Here is a 22808-nt window from a genome sequence, read left to right on the forward strand (position 1 = left end):
ACCTGCGTCCTCCTGCATACTAGTCCAGTTCATTACTGCTAAGCCACAACAGGAACTCCCATCCAGAAAGATTCTTAATCACGCCTGCAGGGTCCCCTTGCACACAAGGGGACTCATTCACAGGTTCTGGGGATTAGGATGTGGACATATTTCAGGGACCATTATCACCCCCCTCGTAGACTAGCTGGCGAGACTGAGGTGGATGTATTGGTTGGAAAGGAGACCTTTAAAATGACGACTCTATGGGAACGTAGGTCCAGTGCAACATCCACTGAAAGAAAGGAATCCAAGGCTTATGAATCCCATGACTGCAACTTTAAGAATTTTTTTAGTGTGTGTGGGAATCCACACTAATAGTAAAGCTGTAACTTTAGAGTTCTGAGCCTATTTTTGAATCAAACTGAGGCACAGCCATGCATGAGAATGGTTGATAAGTTAATGACCCCAAAGGCCGAAGGAGGGAAGTTACCAGAGTGGTTGAAAGTAAGAGATTTAGGGAGAGAAAGACCCTGATTCAAATCTGTCTCTGACATGGACCATTTGAGCGATTGAAGTTAATTGGGGCATTTCCTTAAATTGTCAGAGTCTTAGTCTCCCAAGTGTCCAAGGAAACCCAAGCCCTCTCTCCTGGAGGGGTTCCGAGGAATAAGGTGGTGATGAATACCAAGAACTCAGCAGGAGTTCCCGTCATGGCTCAGTGGTTAAGGAGTCCGGCTAGGAACCATGAGGTTGCGGGTTTGCTCCCTGGCCTCGCTCAGTGGGTTGAGGATCTGGCATTGCCATGAGGTGTGGTGTAGGTAGAAGATGCGGCTTGGATCCCGAGTTGCTGTGGCTCTGGCATAGGTCGGCCGCTATAGCTCCAATTAGGCCCGTAGTCTGGGAACCTCCATATGACATGTATGTGGCCCTAGAAAAGGCAAAAAGCCAAAAAAAAAAAAGAACTCAGCAGAGTGCCTGGCACCTGGTGACACATCTCCTGTCTGTTCCCACCTGATCACATCACTGTCACCATTGCCTGAGAGGCTTCCCCACTCGGTGGCCCCGCCCTGGCATCTCTGAGTAAGGCAAAGCCCATGGACATTTAGGGCAGCTTAGCAAGCACAGAATAATGGGGTTTGGGCATTTCCTAGAAGCTGGAATTTGTGTCTCTAAACAGAACGGGCAGCACCCAGGACACACTGCTCCCGGCTTTGGTTTCTAGAAGAGATCCGCTACAAGGTCAGAAGGTGGCCAGTCCGTTTGTTCCTTCCCTCCGCGGCACAAGCTGGTCTGTCCCAGAGCTCTCGAGGGGCAGGTGCCTGCCCAGGGCCATGGGAAAATGGTCCTGGTTAAAAGGCAACTGGCAGAGGGTGGGTGGGCCCTGAGCACACAGGCCAGGCAGGGCTTCATCACAGGGGTTGGGCAGCCCAGGTCCAAAGGCTAGTTGTGTGGCTCTGCGTAGTTTATATAACTTTGAAGCCTCCAGCTTCCCTCCTATGTTGTTAGAACACAGAGCTGCCTCTGTTCCTGCCCTGCCCAGTTGCCTGGCTGCCCTGGCTGCCCCGGCTGTGGGGAGGGTAGCTGGCAGTGGCTCACAGCTTTGCTGTGCCCTGAGAACCATCCTCTACAGAAGGTTATAGCTTTGGCCACCTTGGCTCTCAGCCAGTGGTGATGCTTGGGGGCACAAAAGCCAGGGCAGCTCTGTGGCTTTTTCCAGAGCATCAGCCAAGACCCATCCTTCCTCAGCGCCTTCTCCATCAGGCCTCCCTAACTCTCACGATTCTGACCTGAAGAGCAACCCCCTCCCTTCCCCCTCCCCAAATCCCTGCCTCTGGCTCTGCTTCTTGGAAACTTGAGGGTTCCAGCTCACAATGCTGGCTAATAGTGGGGGCTCTCAAGGTGGGGCCCCAAACCAGCAGCCTCAGCATCACGGAGCAACTTGTTAGGAAAGCACATTTTCTGATGCCACTCGCAGCAACACGGATGGACCTAGAGATGATTATACTAAGTGAAGTAAGTCAGACAGAGAAAGACAAACACCGTATGATATCACCTATATCATATGTGATATGATAGCCCTAACCCTAACCCTGTTTTAGATTCCTATATGTGGGAATCTAAAACATGATATAAATGAACTTATTATCAAACAGAAATAGACTCCCAGACATAGAGAACAAACGTAGGGTTGCCAAAGACGAGAGCAAGGGCAGAGGGCTAAATTAGGAGCTTGTGATTGGAAGACAGAAACCACTAATGTAAAATAGAGAAATGACAAGGTCCCACGAGATAGCACTGGGAACTATATTTGATATCTTGTAGGATTCTCTCGTGGCGCAGTGGGTTAAGGCAGTGGCTCAGGTGGCTGCTATGGCTCAGGTTGGATCCCTGGCCCAGGAATGTCCATGTGCTGTGGGCGTGGCCAGAAAAAAAAATCTTGTAATTATAACCTACAAGGAAAAGAATCAGGAAAAGAACACACACATATAACTAAATCACTTTGCTGTACATCTAAAACATTGTCAATCAACTATATTCAATACAACCATATTTAATAAACCATATTTAAATTTAAAAAAAGTTTTTAAAGGCACATTCTCCACCATGAGAGTGCACAAGCCCATCTACTAACATGCAGACAGATGATTCAGAAACCCCGGGGTGGCGCTGAGCCTTCTGTGCTTTACTCTGCCTTCTAGAAAGCTCCATGCAGCTCAGGTCCAAGAACACTGCTGGTCTTAGCCTAACAGGCTCCTCTATAGATGGTGAGTTTGAGGCCCCAGAGGGAAACCACCATGCTTTCGATTCATGACCATCCCATGGTTTTTACAAAGCCACACCAAGGGGATCGAATTGGGACATTTTACCAATGGCTTCAATTAGAATGAAGCCATCAAGAATGGCAGCATGGGGCGTTCCCGTTGTGGCTCAGTGGTTAACGAATCCGACTAGGGACCATGAGGTTGAGGGTTCAATCCCTGGCCTCGCTCAGTGGGTTAAGGATCTGGCATTGCCATGAGCTGTGGTGTAGACGTGGCTCAGATCCCATGTTGCTGTGGCTCTGGCGTAGGCTGGTGGCTACAGCTCCGATTGGACCCCTAGCCTGGAAACCTCCATATGACATGTGTGTGGCCCTAGAAAAGGCAAAAAGACAAAAAAAAAAAAAAATGGCAGCATGCTATGATTTTGCAGTAAGACTAAAAATCAGCCCCATGAGCCGTGCAGTCACTGCTAGTTTTGGACCCGGTTGTGTCTGGTGGCCAGTGTCCTCTGTGCCAGGGGAGTATGTCAGTGAACTGGTGTATCCAGCGTGGCTCTCCCTCCTATGATGGCTGGAAAGATGGAATACGCTTTGGCCTCCATCAGTGGAGCCACCCCCACCCAGGAGGGCTTCCCGGAGGAGGCGATAGGTGTCAGATCAATCAGGAACAGAACACATCTTGAGGCCCTGTGCCAGCTCTCCTGGGCTCCATATTCCCCTCTGGAGGAAGGAGGGGGTGCTTCAGGGATGGGATCCACCAAGCGGGAGTTTATGCAGCTCTCAGGGTGATGGAGACCCCAGGCCAGAGGCAAAGGCATGAGAGGAAGTCACAGCTTGGTTACCTCCTGCCCCAGTAAGCCACCAGGAGAGCCTGCCAGCCAGGGGGCCCCCCAGGAGGGTGATGGATGACTTAGATGCAAGTGCAGGTGGGGTGGGAGAAGGCAGAGCCGCCCAGGCAGAGGTCAAAGGTGGACATGGCTCACAGGAAGGAGTAAGACAGAGAAACCCAGCATCTCTGGTGAACAGCAAGTAGCAGGCGGGATGCTCTGGGTAAGGCATCGCAGACAAGTCCCGAGTGGCGCCCGCACCGCCGGAGCTGTTGGTGCACAAATAACCAACAAGCAACATCACACGCCGCCTAATGAGTCAATCCATCAGAGTCGCTGGAAGTAACGAAGCGCCTGCCTCTCGTAGTTCAGCGAGCTTGCTTGTTCTCATATCTCCATCATTTGTAGCCGGGACAGAGAGGGGACACTTACACCCCCGCTTTGCAGGTTGTAAGTGCCTTCCCTCGTTTCTAGTCCAGCAAGGTTTCCTCGGAAATTTCACCTGCCTTTCACAATTCCCTTTCGGAATATTTTAAGTGGATGTTTCTCAGATCACTTTTCAGAGCTGCACTAATTCATCATCTCTGTGAGGTCTGATCCTGTTCACCACCCAAAGCCTTGGGACGGCCTTTCCATCTCCGACTCCAGGGACAACGGGGTCATTGTACCGTCTTCCTCCCGCTGGGCTACTGTGGGTTCTCTCCATGCCTCCCTCAGTTCTCGCTCTGCGTCCTCCTTGTCTGGAAGGAGCAGCGCCAAGGAGGATCCAGACAGAGCTCACCTGTGGGCACCAGCCCACAAGACCAGCTGCCTCCCAGTCCCTCAGACTCAGCTTTTCCAAAGGGGGACCGACCTGATTCTCCCCAAGCTGCTGCCGCTGCTGACTGCCCCTCCCCCATCGCTCCCCCCCTCCTCCTCCCCTCCCCCTCCCCCTCCTTCCCCTCCTTCCCCCCCTCCTCCCCCACCTCCTCTGTGTCCATTTTCTTGGTGGCAAGTGGCCGCCAGCCTCCCATCACCCCCAATAGAAATCCGGGTGTCCCCCTCCACCCCCCCCACCTTTCCCTCATCTCCAATGTCCAACTGGAAGCCAAGGCCGGATTTATCTCATGAAGAAGGCTTGGCTACATCCCATCAGCTTAAACTTCCCTCAGCTGCCTGGTCTCAGCAAGGTCACAATCAAGTGGCAGTCCCACCAGCCTCATCTCCTGTCAAGTTTCCCCCAATCCCCTTGACATTGCCAGTTCGTGACCTTGTGAAGGTCACATGCCCCCTTGAAAACTCTAATGGAAAGGATATGCTTCCCCCCCAACAGGACCTGGGAAACACAGACCCAATAGTCTGTGCACAGGTGCAGGGGTGTTGGAGGTTCATGGAAACCAGGTCAGAAATCCTTAAAATGTGCATCCTTCTACTTTCTGGATGAGGCTGCTTGGACATCTCTGTGACTTTGGCCTTGGATGCCACCTGTCTGATTTTCCCATGGGGCTAACTCCTCACCTTTGACACGGCTTGACATCACCCCTCCCAGAAGGGCTCCTTGGTCTGCACCCCCCACCCCGCCATGTGCCTTCCAACCTGTGTTGGGACCTGTATTTGTTTCCCAGAGTTTCTAACAAATGATCACAAACAAGGGCGCTTAAAACAACAGGTGTCTGAAGTCAGGGCCATTATCTCTGGGGACAATCCTTCCTTGCCTCTTCCAAGCTTTTGGTGGCTGCTGGTGACTGAGGCTTCCTTGGCTTGTGACAGCATCATTGGTCTCCACGCTCACGTGGCCATCTTCCCTGGGTCTCTGTGTCTCCAAGTCTCTCTATAATGTCACCGGTCCCTGGACTGAAGGCCCACCCTAATCCAGTATGACCTCACCTTGACTGCATCTGCCAAGACCCTCTTTCAAAATAAGGTCCCACTCACAGGTCTGGGGGTTGGGACCTGAACATACCTTTGGGAGGAGCACAAGTCGGCACATCCCCACACCCCCGCCTGCTTGGTAACCACCTGTTCATGAACCTGTCCCCCAGGTGGCAGGAGGCCTTAGAGGACATCTCGTCATCCCCATCGCCTTCCCCTCGTGCCCAGCAAGTGGCGTGCTCAGCGTGAACACACTCGCTGACTGTTATAACCGAAGAGACAAATGAGTTCATATTTTGGTAAGATTTCTCTCTGCAGGGAAAAATCAGAGCATACCTTCCTCAGACAGTCTGGTCATATTCCACGGATGTTTCAAAGACATCTGACTTAGTTTCAAAGGATGCGCTGGGCGAAAGGACAGAACAATCAGCCGGAGTTTACATCTGCAACTCCTCTCAGAATGAGCCAGGCTCCCACCTTCCGCACGGAGCGGAAGAACCTCCAAACACTCTACCTGTGATGAAGTCACCAGAAGGTTCCCATGGCAACCAGGGTGGGGGTGGGGGCGGGGAGCCCACCCTCCGCTGCTCCTGAGCAAGGAGAGCAATCACCACCGTGAGGATGACAGCTGAGGGTTTGTTGACAAGTAAAAAAAGTTTGCGCAACTATTAAAGTTTTCGGCAGAATGCTGTTAGCTGTGAGACAAAGAACTATTTCATCTACTGCCTACAGCCAGAGACACACTTCCCCTCAACTTCTCATTACTTTTTAATTCTTCACCTTGTTTGGAGGGCTCTGGTTCTCTTGCCAGGCAGCATTTTTACTGCTGAAAAGGTCCCTGAGTATTAAAAGACATGCAGATAAGATCACAGCGTTAATGCGTTTGACCTACTTGTAAGAGGTGTTCACCAATTTTTGCAAAAACCGGTTTATCTAGAAAATTGGGCTACACGGCAGTCTGCTTACCATGCAACTATTACAAGGATGATCAGTTTGTACAAATTAGTAAAACACTTTGACGCGGAATTGTAATGAGTATTGTTTTATAATTTATACCCAACCACATTGGAGGTAGCTTATAATTAACAACACCGATTAAAAAACTGGCAAAACTGTGATAAAAGAGGCAAGTAATGAGCTGAAGAAATCACTGGACCATGAAGCCTGGACTAGAGATGGCCCAGAAGAATCACACACAGAAGAATCACATCTAAGGGTGAGTTTACAGCAGCCAAAGCCAAGGGGACGTGATAAATTGCAAAACGCATTGCCTTTCAAATGAAATACTTCATTTCCTACGGAGAGTGGTTTTATCCCCTGGGAGGAGGCATTAAGCATGGGCCATCCTATAAATGGACAGAACTTTGGAAGCTGGTTCATAAACACAAAGGCAATGTACATTTCACTGGACAACCCCAAGGTGCCCTTGAGTCGGGTCAATGTCACTATTAGGTCATAGTGGCTAAAAGTCATTGCAGGATCACAGCAAGACAGTTGCTGCATACCAAGGTTACCTCCCTGAACGCTCAGAATGACCTTCTGAAGAGGCCACACTAATTACCTCCAGTTTACAGATGAGAAAGTTGAGCCCCCACGGAACGAACCTGCCAAGCATCACCCGTCCAAGAAGCCTCCAGCTGAGAGTTTGCAATATTCACAATCGCGGCACATGCAGAAAAGGCAGAAATGGGGCAGGATCTGTAGGATCTGATAACCTCTCCTGTGAAGCTGGAGACAGTCCAAGAAGCCTGGGTTTGGGCGTGGGGGCAGGGACACACCCGGTGCTCCCACGCTCTAATGCCCTTTGCTCCTTGTTTTCTTTTTTTTATAAAAAGCTGGGAGTTCCCATTGTGGATCAGCAGAAATGAATCTGACTAGCATGTATGAGGATGCAGGTTCAATCCCTGGCCTTGCTCAGTGGGTTACGGATCCAGTGTTGTTGGGAGTTGTGGTGTAGATCACAGACGAGGCTGGTATCTGGCATTGTTGTGGCTGTGGTGTAGGCTGGCGGCTACAGCTCTGATTGGACCCCTAGCCTGGGAACCTCCATATGCCTTGGGTGTGGCCCTAAAGAGACCAAAAAGAAAGAAAAAAGAAAAAGAAAAAGCAAACTGAAGGGCTGGGAACCATGAAAAGGAAGGTTTTCAGGGGCTCAGCACACTGCCTGTCACACAACAGGCCCCGAGGGGGAAAAAAAAAATGGAAAGTGTAATTAGCCAGTTTTACATAATTTTCATCTCTTCCAGAAAATCATGTTGTATAATACAGGCCTGTCTGCTAAGAAAAAAAATCCTGACCGCTCAGGCTCTGGTTGATGTCTGAGACACCTGGAATCGGAGGCACTGAGCCTCTGCCCCTTGAGTCGGGGCGAGATGCCGGGGTCTCCCCTGGAGTTGGGGTAAGACAATCCTGTGCAAGGACCGTGCAGCCAAGCATGCTCGTGCGCATGCGCCAGCCCTCTACACCTGGCCTTTGCAGGACGGCGGCAGGGACCTCGTTCAGCTCAGCCAAGAATCCCCGGGATCCTGACGTCTCTGCGGACCTGAGTCAGGTGCCAGGTGACAGAGATGCAGAGAGCACAGGAGTCCCCATCTATGAAGAGCTCAGAGCCTGATGAAGGAACTAGACACGTAACCAGACTATTTTCAATGCAACAAGGCATGGATTTGATGACTTACAGGCTCTTTTCCCCTTAATTGTATGTAGTAAAACACTCAGAACATAAAATGAAGCATCTTAACCATTTGTCGGTGTCCAGCTCCGTGGTATCAAGCACATGCGTCCACGCGGTGCTGCGCAACCATCGCCGACCCCCCATCCACAGAGCTTCTCCATCTTCCCAAACGGGAACTGCGTGTTCGCCGCGTAACCCTCCCCTCCCCTCCCCAGCCCTTGGCCGCCCTTGTGCTTTCTGTCTCCGAGTTTGACTGCTCTAGGGAGCTTCCTAGGAGCAGAATCCTATGGCGTCCTTTCGCGACTGGCTCATTACCTCGGTCTAATGTCTTCGAGCTTCACCCCTGTTGTCTCGTGTGTCAGAATCTCCTGGCTTTCAAAGGGTGGATCATCTTCCCTTGCATGGATGGACCATATTTGCTTATCCATTCAGCCTGCGTAGACACCTTTAGGCTACTAGGAATAATGCTGCTCTGAACGTGGCTGTACAAGAATTGCTTTGGATTCTTTGCATGGCTTGTCTTCTGCTCTCGCTCTGCGGTCCTGCCCTGGCCTTTTAAACTAATCTTTTCTGGCAAACATTAGTGTTCTTTTTTGAGGGGTCAGTAGGGCAAAGTGAGAGCCACAGGGACAGATCATTTTAATCATGTTTTGTCTTTTTTTTTTTTTTTTTTCAGGGCTGCACCCTCGGCATATGGAATTTCCCAGGCTAGGGGTCGAATCAGAACTGTAGTCACTGGCCTACACCACAGCCATAGCAATGCCCCCAGGAAGGACTCCCCAGCTGGGGAGGCAGCCCGGGTCAGGGAAGACCAGGGCCTGGGCTGTGGAGCCAGGGCCCTGCTAGGCTTCCCAGGAGCACCTAGCCCCGCCTAGCCTCTGGGTGTGGGCAGCAGGAAGGAGTGGAGGGGGAGGTGGAAAGAGGAGGATTGGTCCTGCTTTCCATTAGCCTTAACTCAGCACGATTCAGCAGGAAGCGTCCACACAAGCAGCGAGGACACTGGGCTCAGACCCCAGCTGCAATTCGAGCCAGTGAGTGTGTTCCCAGGCTCTGCTTCCCATCTGGGACAACAGGAGTGAGCAAGGGTCTGTGTGGCCTCCAGCTCTGCCAGGGCATCTTGTCCAGGACGGCTGGGGCCTGCCTGAGGTGCTGGGAACCCTGGAGGAAGAAGGCACATCCACCAACGCTTGCTTCTTTCCTAAAGTGGAAAAGGGCAGCTCGACACCGTCTCTTCTCCAGGGAACACGGCGCTCCCCGAACGAGCATCGTCACGCCTCGGTGTGGAGCGTCACGAGGGGTTTGATTTCAGAGGTGACCAGGCTGCCATGTGGTTCCCATCACCTGCTCATGACCCAGGCAACTTTCTGCAGGTTGAGCAAGGGTGGCCAGTGTACCCTCAGTCCGGGGCTGGATAACAACCTGGGGAGACGAGTGGGACTCCCTGAAACCTCCCGCAAAAGAACCTGGAGGCCCATCCAGTCACGCTCCCGCCAGACCAGGAGAAGCTGTCAGCTCAGGGTTTGTGCTGTAAACAAGCCAGAGAAATATTTTCATAAGATGTCAGCATGGATTTCTTCTCCTTCAAGAAGAGCAACGTGCCCCTTGTCTGCAGGGCTGTGCGGCTTCTTGTTTCTGGTCCGTTAGGCTGCCTTGGCCGGAGCCTGTCTGGTGCCTGGAGCAGAAGCCTGCAGAGATGATTACAGGTTCCGCCAAGAGCTGGACAAATGAGGCTGGCGTGGTGTCTGAAAGCCCCAAGCCGTAAATCTCTCATTATAAGAGCCATTAGCCACACGATGCCCCTGAGGGGTCTGGGGAGAGAGACGCTATCACGGGACCAGATCCGAGAGCCAGCATTCAAGGAACAGTCCCAGCACGGAATGCTCACACACTCCCGCCACCATCCAGCAGTCCTACCTGGAAAGCCGAAGAGGCCTCTCTGCAGAATCCTTGGCCAGCTCATCAGCTGCGCTGGACAAGGTAGCCATGCTCACCGGCTATGATTTTTGTTTTATGTTAAACAACAAAGCAGAGATGCTGGCCCTCTGGGTCTCCTACCAGTCTCTCCTGCTGTAACAGATCCTAGACGTGGGCATGAACATGGGAAACTGTCCCCTTATACGTGTAGGTTTGTCCTCACCTGTCACTTTACAAAAAAAAAAAAAAAAAAAAAAAAGGAGCAGAGGCTTGCTTAGAGTGGGACAGGGCTGGCCCAGAGAAGCTCGGAGCTGGAAAGGGGCAAAGTCAGGCTCGCTCAGTCCAGTCTAATAAAGGCCCCGGCTCCGGCGGTCTTCTAACTGCACCCCATCTAGCTGCTCTCTCCCTGTAGCTGATTCTTAGAAAAAATAAGAATTCACCTCCTGTAAAGTTTATCCCTTAAAGGGTAAAATTCCATGGTTTCTGTATATCCACAAAGTTGGCAGCCGCCACCAAGGCCGAGTTCCAGAACATTTTCATCATCCCCCAAGGAAGTCCCATCCCCCGGAGTCCCCATCCCTGGAAACCACTAATAGATGTTTTCTGGATTTGCCTATTCTGGACATTTTGTATACGTGGAATCATACAGTATCGTGGGCTTTTGTGTCTGGCTCATTTCACTGAGTAACGTGGATTGAAGGCTCATCCATGTTGTAGCCTGTGTCAGAACTGCATTCCTTTCTATGGGCAAACAGCTCTCACTTTGTATCCCTCTTCGTGCTGGATGGACAGATCGCATACTGTGCATCCATTCATCAGCCGATGAGCATTTGGGGTGTCTCCCCTTTGGGGTTATAATGAACAATGCCAGCGTGAACATTTGCATTCAAGTTTGTTGTTTTTTTTTTGTTGTTGTTGTTGTTTTTGTCTTTTTGCCTTTTCTAGGGCGGCTCCCGTGGCATATGGAGGTTCCCAGGCTAGGGGTCTAATCGGAGCTGCAGCCAACGGGCTACACCAGAGCCACAGCAACAAGGGATCCGAGCCACATCTGTAACCTACACCACAGCTCACGGCAACGCAGGATCCTTAACCCACTGAGTGAAGCCAGGGATCGAACTCGCAACCTCCTGGTTCCTAGTAGGATTTGTTAACCACTGCACCATGACGGGAACTCCTGCGTTCAAGCTTTCATGTGGACACAGGCTTTCTTTCTCACGGGTACATATACCAAGGGTGGGAAGGGCTGCGTCATGTGGTAACTCCATGTTTCGCAGTTTAAGGAAGTGCTGATCTGTTTTCCAAAATGACTGAACCATTTTACATGACTCACTAGCAAAGTATGAGCATTCCATCCCCCCCCTTTTGCTGACACTGCTACCATCCATCTTTTTTTTTTTTTTTTTTTTTTGCTTTTTAGGGCCCCACTCATGGCATATGGAGGTTCCCGGGCTAGGGTTTGAAGTGGAGCTATAGCCATTGGCCTACGCCACAGCCACAGCAATGTCAGATCTGAGCTGCCTCTGCAACCTACACCCATGGCTCATAGCAACGCCAGATCCTTAGCCCTCTGAACGAGGCCAGGGATGGAACCTGCGACCTCATGGTTACTGGTGGGATTCATTTCTGCTGCACCATGATGGCAACAACTGTCCATCTTTTTTATTACCGCCTCCTAGTGTCTATGAGGTAGCGTCCCATTGAGAGTTTGATGGTCATTGCCCCTTAAGGACTAATAATGGTGTATGCTTCTTTTCATGTGCTTACTGCCTATTTGTGTCTCTTCTTTGGAGAAATGTCTCTTCAGGTCTTTGGCTCAAATGTTAAACTGGGTTATTGGTCTTTATATGGCAACGTTAGGAAAAAAAAAAAAAAGAATTACGATGCTTTCTACTCCCCTGCCCCCCAGAGGAGTGAAAAAAACAACAGTGACTCCCAGACCCCCTAAAGCAGCATCTCCTTTCTATGCACCTTCCGTGGCAGCAGCATCGCAGCACGGAGGCATAGGAGAATGCTCTTGGCGTCCCCTAGATAGGGGCTTGCATCTACCCCGAACCCTTATAAAGTCTGTGACTCAGATGATCCCCCAACCCCTCTGTGATGCAGCGTCCCCATGTCCCAAACAAGGATCGTGATAGCAAGTCACTGCATTGACAGGAGAGCTAAGAAAGGAGGCACCTGGGAGTTCCCATCGTGGCTCAGGGGTAACAAACCCGACTAGCACCCATGAGGACAAAGGTTCGATCCCTGGCCTCGCTCAGTGGATTAAGGATCTTGCATTGCCATGTGCTGAGGTGCAGGTTGCAGATGTGGCTCAGATTTGATGTGGCTGTTGGCTGTGGCATAGGCCAGCAGCTGCGGCTCCTATTAAACCCCTGGCCTGGGACTTCCATGTGCCATGGGTTTGGCCCTAAAAAAAAAGAAAAGAAAAAGAAAAAGAAAAGAAAAAGAAAGGAGGCACACGGAAAGCCCTCAGCATGTGCCTTGGCACATGGAAAGTACCCAATAAAATTCACTTATGTACTTGGCAAATATTCGTATGGCCTCAACTATGGTTCAGGCACTGGTCTAGACCCCAAAGTTACAGCAATGAGCAAAACAGACAGAAAAATCTCTGCCCTCGTGGAGAGTATACACAGCTTCACATTCTAGCCAAACTGAACGATGCTAGTGATTATTGTAATTCAGTGTGTTTACTCCTGATTGCAAAATATGTACAGGCTCATCAGAAACCAGAAGCTAGAGTGACAAGATAAAGGAAGTTTCACTAATGAACTTGAACTTTATAGAGAGACAAAGCATGAGCTGCCGTAATTACAGCTCTCCTGCCAGCACCCCAGCACAGCCTTGCTCCTGCACTTGCAGAGACACGAGGGGCGAGAAGCCACCCGCAGTGGGTCCTCCAGGTCTCAGGAATGTGAAAAAAGGAGCAAACACCAGGATTTCACACTTTCAGATGTCCAGACAAAAGGAGGGATAATGTGTCCTTAGCGATGGGGGTGGGGGGATTAGAAGCATAAGAACAGATCACTAAAACCACAAATAAGAGGAGTTCCCATTGTGGATCAGCAGAAATGAATCTGACTAGCATGCATGAGGACGCAGGTTCAATCCCTGGCCTTGCTCAGTGGGTTAAGGATCTGGCGTTGCTGTGAGCTGTGGTGTGGATCACAGATGTGGCTCAGATCCCACGTTGCTGTGGCTCTGGCGTAGGCTGGTGGTTACAGCTCTGATTAGACTCCTAGCCTGGGAACCTCCATATCCCTCGGGAGCAGCCCTAGAAAAGGCAAAAAGACCAAAAAAGAAAGAGAAAGAAGTAAATGAAAGGATGCTTGGGAAGAAAAAGCAAGCAGAGCAGCTCTTGCTGCTTGAAAAACAGGTCCAGCGGGGCTGGTTGGGGCTGAATATGAAATGGGTGAAGAGTGACACTGCCGTCCCAGCCCAAAGAACTATCTGCAGATGGGAGTAAAACCCACGGTACAAATGAGGTTGTGGGAAAAACTTAAAAACACGCTCCAACAGCCGTGGTCAGGAAGTGTTATTACTGCAAAGCCTCCAAACAGGAAAAGGATAATAAGGAAATATTATGAATAATTTCATGTGAATAAATTCAACAATGGATAAAATATATACAAATTGCTTAAATAATATAACTTACCAAAAGCGCCATAAGATAAAGCAGAAATTCTTTTTTTTTTTTCTTTTGTCCTTTTAGGGCCACACCTGTGGCATATGGAGGTTCCCAGGCTAGGTGTTGAACTGGAGCTGCAGCTGCCGGTCTACACCACAGCCACAGCAACACCAGATCTGAGCCGAATCTGTGACCCACACCACAGCTGACGGCAATGCCAGATCCTTAACCCACTGAGTGAGGCCAGGGATTGAACCCACAATCTCATGGTTCCTAGTCGGATTTATTTCTGCTGAGCCATGACGGGAACTCCAAAAAACTCTTAATAATATTATAGTCATTAAGGGAATGAGCTCATCATCCACATCCTTCTCCTGAAAAAGACTCTAGGAGTCCCTTTGTTGCTCAACGGGTTAAGGATCCAGTGTTGTCACTGCAGCAGCTCCAGTCCCTGCGGTGTCGTGGATGTGATCCCTGGCCTGGGAACTTCCACCTGCTGCAGGCACAGCCAAAAAGAAAAAAGAAAAAACAAAAAACAAACTCTAGGCTCAGAGGGGTTTCACTGCAGACAAGGAAATGAGAGTCTGGTCCAATGAGATGGAAGAAAAACTCTTGGTTCAGGCAGTCTGTAGGCATATATGCGAGAGGTGAATTTTAAGGAAAAAATATAGGCCCAAATACCGCAAAACTCTTGAGAAAATAGAGGAGGCCAGCACCTCCTAAGGGAATACTTGACAAAGATGAAACAAGAAATTAAAAAAAAAATACAGAGAAAATTATTGATCCAGATCCTTTATGACCATAGACCAGTGGGTCTCAATAGAGGGTGATTTTGCCTTTCAGGGGACATTTGGAAAAGTCTAGAGACACTTGTGGTTGTCACACTTTGGTGTGGGGGGAGGGGGGTGCTACGGGCAACTACTGGGTAGAGACCAGGGATGCTGCAAAACATCTTTTTTTTTTTTTTTTTCTTTATTAGGGCTGCACCGTGGCACATGGAGGTTCCCAGGTTAGGGGTTGAATCGGAACTGCAGCTGCCAGCCTACACCACAGCCACAGCCACATAGGATCTGAGCTGTGTCTGTGACCTACACCACAGCTCACAGAAATGCCAGATACCCGACCCACTGAGTGAGGCCAGGGATCGAACCCGCAACTTCATGGGTACTAGTCGGGTTTGTTTCCACTGCATCACGATGGGAACTCCTGCTGCTAAACATCTTAACCCGCATAGGACAGCCTCACCACAGAGAATCATCCAGTCCAGGGTCAGCATTGCCAAGGCTGAGAAAAGCTGATGTAGGCACAAAATTCTAAACAAAAGATTAGTAGATAGAATCCAACAGAATATAAACAGGATCAGCTCATCCTGATCTGCACCAATTTATCCCGGGAACGGTGCTGCAACAACTGGATTTTCCACTAGGAAACAATAAAATGCCCCCGTGCAGCGGGAACGACTAGGTTTTGGGTTCAATTCCTGGCCTTGCTCAGCAGGTTAAGGATCCAGCATTGCCGTGAGTTGTGGTGTAGTTTGCAGATGGGGCTTGGATCTGAGGTTGCTGTGGCTGTGGCGTAGGCTGGCAGCTGTAGCTCCGATTAGACCCCTAGCCTGGGAACCTCCATACGCCGCAAGGGTGGCCCTAGAAATAAAAATAAATAAATAAAATAAAATGCCCCTGAACCTTTACCTAACCCAATTCACAAAAACTAATTTAAAACAAATCACAGACCTAACACTGAAGTTAAAACTATAAAGTTTTTAGAAGAAAACACGGCAGAGTATCTTGGTGAATTGGAAGTGGGCAAAGTTTTCTTATGCAGCCGCCAGAAAGTAATAACCACAAAAGAAAAAAAAAAAATAAGATAAGAGACTTCATCAAAGTTGAAAACTTCTGCTTGTGAAAAGCTGTTAAGAAAAATGAAGGCAAGCCACAATCTGCGAGAAAATACTTGCAGACCATATTTCCGACAAAGGACAGATGTCCAGGGTATAGAACGAACACTTACAACTTAATGATAAAGAGACAAACAACCCACTCTGAAAGTGGGATTACCAACTATTCAGCCACCTCCAGTGGGTTGGAAATAACCCCTATGTGGCTGGTTGCCAGGCAGCTGTGTGACATAAGAACACAGGCAGCTCTGCCCCTTGCCCCCATCTGGGGCACCAAACTCCCTGGTTCATGGGTAACCGTGTCCTAGTGTCAGGATGGACTTGCACTTCTTTCAGACATGCGGGCAGGCTGCTGGGCCGAGCGTGGTTTCCTTCCTTCTCATTCTATCCCAGCCGCCTTGTCTCTAACTTGCCCTATGGCTCCGTCTGTCTACAGTGGGTGGCTTTATCAGGACCCTCTTGGGCTGTTCCGATACCTCAGTAGATGAGCTGCTGCCTCCTTGTCAGTGTCACCTTCCAAGAGACCTGTGGATCCTGGGCTCCGGGGCCCCCTTCCAGTGGCTGGCATCATCACTGCATCTTTGTCTCATTCCTCAGCCCTCCCTTTGGCCCCAGCAAGTGTTCTTTAAAAATATCTTGCAGAGTTCCCTTGCAGTATAATGGCTTAAGGATCTGGTGTTGTCACTACAGTGGCTTGGGCTGCTGCTGTGGTGCGGGTTCAAACCCTGGCCCTCCTCCACATGCTGAGGAGGCAGGGGAAAAAAATCTTGCTACTGTTTGCTAAGCCCCACATAAGCCCAGCAGGACTGCTGACAGTGGCGTCCTGGGAGCCTCTCTCAGCCTCGCAGATAAGATTCACATATGCTTACACTTAAACCCCTTTCCAGCCAGATCATAGAGACGTTAAGGTGGTAATATCTTTCCTAAGTCCTCTAAACGTCAAAGTAAGTCCCTTTCAACTTGGTAGAAATCTTTCTTATCACTTAAGGCCCAGCTCAAACTATTTCCCTCTGGAAGCATTTGCCTCCAGAAAAAACAAACCAGGTGTTCAGTGTTTCCAGGGCACTTTTCCACGTTATGTTGTGTGATCAGTGTCTTGTAACCTCCTGGGGCGAGAGGCTCCTTTGTATCCCCATCACCTTGTCTGGTGCTTTCTGGGGAAGCAGAGTGATGAGGAACGAACCCGGACACTGGAGGACCTGAAGCCAACTTGCCTTTAGCAAAGCGAGCCCCTCGTGCGGAGCCCATTTCCCAGCCATGAAACGGGAAGCAGCATCGCAGTCCCAGATGGAACTGCTTCCTGTGGGGAACTCAGCACCAGTGCCTGGTGCATGGCGGGAGCTAAGAAACGGCAGCTGCCAATCAATATAAAACCTAAGTACCTGTCTCTCCAAAGAAGACAGAGAGCCAATGGGCTCGTGCAAAGATGCCCCAAATCACTAATCATTAGAGGATGCAATGAGGTATACCTCACACTAGTCAGAACGAAGATCATCAGAGTGTCTACAAAACGTAGAGGCTGAAGAGGGTATGGAGAAGGGGGAACCCTCTACACTGTTGGCGGGAATGTAAACTGGTACAGTTACTATGGAGAATGGTATGGAGGTTTCTGCAAAACTAAAAATACAACTACCATATGATCCAGCAATCCCACTCATGGGCCTATATCCAGAGAAAACCATAATTCAAAAAGATGCATGCACCCCAGTGCAGCACTATGTACAACAGCCAAGATGTGGAAGCAACCTAAGCACCCCCTGACAGAAGAAGGGATAAAGAGGATGTGGTACAAATATGCAATGGAAAAGTATGCAGCCATGAAAAAGAATGAAATAATGCTATTTGCAGCAACATGGATGGATGTAAAGATTATCATTACTAAGTGAAGTAAATTAGATAAATGAAGACAAATATATGACATTGATTTTTTTGTGTGGAATCTTTTAAAAGTATGTAAATGAACTTATTTACAAAACAGAAATGGGCCCATAGACATAGAAAATAAATTTATGGTTACCAAAGGGGAAGGGCAGAGTGGGGTAAACTAGGAAATTGGGATTAAAATATATACACTACTATGCATAAAACAGAAAACCAACAGGGACCTCCTGTACAGTACAGGGAATGCCACTCAATATCTCAATATCTTATAACCTATAATGGAAGAGAATATAAAAAAGAATATATGTATATATACACATACATATAAATGTGTGTATATATATATATATACACATAAATACACACAAATATATATATAAATGTGTATCTAAATATACAAATATATGTATCTATATATACACAGATAAATGTATATATACACAAATATACATATAAATGAATATACTTTATACTTTACTGCGCATCTGAACACACCTAACAACACCGTAAATCAACTATATTTCTTTTGGGTTTTTTTTTTTTTTTTTGTCTTTTTAGGGCCGCCCCTGGAAGTTCCCAGGCTAGTGGTCGAATCAGAGCTGTAGCCGCTGGCTTACGCCACAGCCACGCCAGATCTGAGCTGTGTCTATAACGTACATCACAGCTCACAGCAATGCCAGATCCTTAACCCAGTGAGTGAGGCCAGGGGTCAAACCTGCATCCTCATGGATACTATTAAGATTTGTTTCCATCAAGCCAGGACAGAAACTCAACTGTATCAATATTTAAAAACAAAACAAAACAACCAAAAAAATCCAGCTAGTGACATGTTTGCTAAACTGGGCTGAGTTACATGTGCTGTTTCTCCAAGCTGGATCCAATCCACAAGTTCACATGGCACCTTTTGAGGGCAGATTTCCCATAAGATCGGGGCCAGATTAGAGCAGCACTTCGAGATGCATCTACATATAAAGCAGAGGAAGGAGAACGTACAGTGACCTGAATACAGTGAAAGCGATGCATCTCATGTTCCCTCCTTTCCTTCTTCCTTGGAGCCCCAGGCACGGCTGCACCCTTCTGCTGAGGACTTGCCTTCTTGCCCCACCAGTTCAGCCTCCCTGGGGAAGACCTCTGCTTTGCCTACCCAGGATGCAAGTCCCATCCCACCTGTGAGGCATCGGGGGCCACCTGCTTGGGCAAAGCCAGGTCTGTTTGGTGCTCCTATTCTGTGCTTGCAAGGTAGCCACAGAACTCCCACCTCTTGCGCTGTAACGCCTGCTCTGGTTTGTCCTCTGAGAATTTCTGGGTATCTTCTCTCTCTCATTTCATTTTCTTTGGCATCACATCTGCCATTCTCCACCCTGCCTGCTCTAAATGTTGTAACTGGGCATTTGTGCTTCCAAATCTCTCAGTCCTTTCGATCTGGCTGGAAAGTGTCCTGCCAAACAGAAGCTATTGACGCATTTTGAACACCCGGCCCCTCGTTTCATGGGAGGGTCCCTGGAGTCATGAACCAAGACCCAGCAGACACATCCAGCTCTTTTATGATGTCTACAGAGACAGCTTCTCTCCATCTCTCACTCCCAAAGGAAGAAAAGATGCGAGTGCCACTGGATCCCCAGGACCTTCATTTTTTTTTTTCCTAATAAGAACACAGAGATTTCTAGAATAAATTCCAGGTTGGTTTGTTGTTGCTGTTTTCATTTGGTTTTTCCATCCCCTTGGCTAATGGACACAAATGGAGAGTAACTAGTGGATTCGGAAACTTCCGGTAAGTTCCCATTCATCTTGCAGCCACATGGTGGGAACACGGCACTGCCTTTCCATACCCAGGGGGTCTGCACACAGCTGCTTCCTTTGATGGATCCCTGTGGAAGTAACAGCCACCCCATTAGTACTTTCCTTCCCCCGCAACCCCCAACTGCAGAAACTGGCCATCTGTGCCTCGCTGAAAAAGGAACTGATACCCAGGTGGCTTGCTCAGGACATCATGTGAAAAGCCACCGACTTTCATTTTAGTCCCAGGAAACTTGTAAGCAGACCCTCGAATACCATATCACCATCATCTTAATAGATTCCTGCCACAAGATTAGAAAACGGGAAGTTGCCCTCAGACCTCTATCGGTCAAGGGCCCTGTTTGAATTGCCTGTGGCTGCAAAGGAAATACTGAGAAGAGTAGTCACAATTTAAACCCACAGCGGCAGGAATTCTTTATTTGATAGAATTTTTTAAAATGTATTTTTCTTTAAAAATGTGGACAAAATATGGCATTTCTTCTGCAGGCGACAGAGACACAGTCAGCTCCCTCGCCTCCCTCAGTCAGGGCTCCCCCTGCAGAGCATCCTTCATGGGGACTGTGGGCTGTACCGCCTTGAGAGCAATGAGCCATGAAGCCCCTGTGGGAAGCATGGCTGTCCTTGAACTTCTAATGCCTCAGCTCAGGCCCACAGGAGGTGCAGTGATAAAATCTCTGCCAGGGGTTCCTGTCCCCAAGAACAATCTGAGCTGTCACCACAGAGCCCGCCATTAGATGACAGGTAGAGCAGAGTCTTACAAGAGGTGGTGGCCAGGAGAGCAGGCAAGCCCTCATTTGCAGGGTCTTGGTTCTAGAAGGGGCCTCTGCAATGGACCTGCCCTGGAATCGGTGGCCACGGAGATCAGAAACCAGATCCTCAGTCTGGGACAACCAGTCCCCACTGTTTGTCACAGAACATCCTCCTTCTGTGGATGTGGAGCTTTGATACCATTTTGAACTTGGCCTCGAGACAATCTGAACTTGAGAGGGGGCAGTCGGGGCAGCACAGTACGAGGCAGGGAGCAGGGAACACACCTTAGCAAACATGGTCTCCGCCATCAGCCCCAGACCCGACCCTGTTCCAGAACTCGAGAAAGAGTGACCATTGCTCCTTTTCCCATGAGCAGCAGGGCTTCAAACCCAGCCCTGCCACACTCCAAGCCAAAGCTCCCCCACCCATCGGCCTCGAGGAAATCGTTCCAGCCTCAGCACAGAGATGGCCCACCACAAACAACATGTAAAGCCCTATTTATGTTGTTATAGACAAAATCGCCCTTGAATTCTTTCAGAGCCCTGCCTGACTCGGGTAAAATCTCTGCCCATCAAACGCAGCCCTGAAGATCCCACAGCAGGAACCCTGGCCAGTAAGGAGGCTTGGGGTCTTTCATCACGTGGCTTGTGTGTTTCCCCTAAAACAGAAAGCTTCCAAGGGCTGGATGTGGAAAAGTCCACCCTTATCATGCCAAGTCCTCAGAAGCTGGCATAGGAATGGCAAAGATGAAGCAAACGTGGGGATGTACCAATACAGCGGAATGTAAGTGGGTTTGAAGCCTATCTTCTCTTCCAACAAAAGATAACAGGTAATTGCTTTTTTATCACTAGCACTTGAAATTTGAAAGTAAACGAGCTAGGCTTGATAGATAGCACACCTAAACTCTGTGGTCCATAGATCCTTAACTTCACTGCTTCTGCTAAGGACCAACAGGCAAACTGCCCTGATCCTCGTACGATTCAATAAGCAGAGCCAGGAGGTGACAAAGGAAAGGTTTACCCTTGGATTTTCCTAACGGATTACATACACACCTTCCTCTCCTCCCCCAGCCAAAAAAAAAAGTTCTAAATAGTCATCCATTCTCTAAACGGAACCTTTACCGAAGAAGAGACACTCACACAAGCGGAATGAGATGGTTTGTGGCTTTCGCCGGAAATGAGAAAGCTGTTGCCTAGCAACCCAGTCCCTGCCCCCCCCCCCCCCACTCCTGCCTCTTACCTGGTTCTTGTGAAAAGAGAACTTCTTTAACAGAGACAGCTATTGCCTGCAGCTGCCTGAGCAAAGCTTTTACAGGGAAGCCCTCTTTTCCCTCCTCCTGGTTCTTTCCCAGTGACAGAGGGTGAGCACCAAAGTCGTGTATCTGAGCTTCACGGGCTGTTTTCTCTAAGATTAAGATCCTTGGAGTCCCTGTACTTTTCAGGTTTCCCTGCAACTCAGCTCAACAAAAAAATGGACTCCTCTCTGTCTAAAAGTTATCTGGCTGCTCAAGAACGTGGACAGCCCAGCCGAGAAAGTGTCTCTTTCAAATGGTGGCTGTTCGCTAGGTTTTGACTGATTCTGGAAAATTTTGAAATTGATCATATTCATTGAATATTGTCATGAGCTGCATTGTGCTCCCCCCACCACCACCCCGCTCAATGGACAGGATGAAGCCTAAACTACCAAGAGCTCAGAACGTGACCTTCTTTGGAGACAGGGTCTTTCCAGGTCATCAGGCTGAAATGAAGTCATGAGGCTGGGCCTCTCATCAATACGGCCGGTGTCCTCATAAAAAAAAAGGGAAAATTGAGACCCACAGATGCACGCGCACAGGGGGAGGACCCCCGTGAAGATGAAGGTAGAGATTGGGGTGATGCTCCTATGAGCCAAGGAACAGCCAGAGCTGACCAGCAAACCACCAGCAGCGGGGAGAGAAGCCTGGTCCCTCCCTGCCTCAGAAGGAGCCCACGCTTCCAACACCTTGATTTTGGACTTTTAGCGTCTGGAACTATGATGGTAAATTTCTCTTGCCTAAATCACCCAGCTTGCTGCACTGTTTGGCAGCGCCAGGAAACGGATACCCATGTCTCCCGGGTGCCCTACACGGAGACAGGAGCATCGCTTCCCTTTGTCGTTGAACTCTCACGGCAACCTGGGTGTGATGAACCACATTTAACACAGAGGGCAGCTGCGCTTAGAGACATGAAGAAACTGGTCCAGAATCCCATGACCCCTAAGTGAAGATGCTGGAATTCAAATGCAAGTTGAAATGCCATGGAAACCCACGCTTTTAACCAATCCCCGCCCCAGGGCTCCCCCTCTGCGTATTCCAGATATAGCTTCCTGTCATCCCACAGTGAGGGGTTTCCTCCCAAAGAGGTTACCAGCCCAGCCAACTGCTCACCAGGCAGGGAACCCCACAAAGCAGCTCTATGAAATATTTAACAGGTTGACAGGAGGCAGACTGCCAGCTGAGCGGAAGCCAGGCACTGGTCCTTGGCGGATGGGCGAGAGCTTGCTGCTGCCGAAAGCTGAGCCTGGAGCGAAATTAACTTTGAAGTTTATTAAATCTTCGTGTCTCTAAGGGCGCAGGGAGAAAAAGCCAGGGGGGGGTGGCTGCCGCGGTCCCCAGCTGAGCAAGGCGGCCTGGAGGGACTTTCAACCCCACCGGCAGAGCAAGATATTCTGGAAGTATTTTTCACATTTGGAATACTCAGCAACTCTATTGTAATTTGGATTTAGTGCAATTAGCAGGAAAAGTGAAACTGTTCTGAACGGAGGCAAAAATCCACGCTAGGGTTCTGCTCCAGGACAGGAAGAGGCTAAAATTACACAAGTAGGTAAAGGTG

At 49.3% G+C, this 22808-nt stretch overlaps 1 protein-coding gene across 13 annotated transcripts in view; it reads right to left on the reverse strand.

Annotated features, from left to right (window-relative positions):
- C14H10orf90 (chromosome 14 C10orf90 homolog) overlaps window positions 1-22808 on the reverse strand; it is a 235829-nt gene that overhangs the window by 87107 nt on the left and 125914 nt on the right. For 2 of the 13 annotated variants that reach the window (XM_084995859.1, XM_084995858.1), the window contains exon 1: window positions 5755-5897. The exons of 9 other annotated variants lie outside the window; for them this stretch is intronic. In XM_084995859.1, coding sequence (XP_084851985.1) covers window positions 5755-5800 — 46 coding nt within the window. In that variant the 5' untranslated portion in view covers window positions 5801-5897. Of the gene's footprint in view, window positions 1-5261; window positions 5426-5754; window positions 5898-22808 lie in introns of those variants that run through there. 2 more of the 13 variants (XM_084995857.1, XM_084995861.1) reach the window with 2 other exon arrangements.

Source organism: Sus scrofa, chromosome 14 (assembly GCF_054392235.1).
Source record: "Sus scrofa isolate SSC_HxYL_T2T_F1_AM1 chromosome 14, Sscrofa_HxYL_maternal_Yorkshire_Landrace_v2.0, whole genome shotgun sequence".
Lineage (NCBI taxonomy): Eukaryota > Metazoa > Chordata > Mammalia > Artiodactyla > Suidae > Sus > Sus scrofa.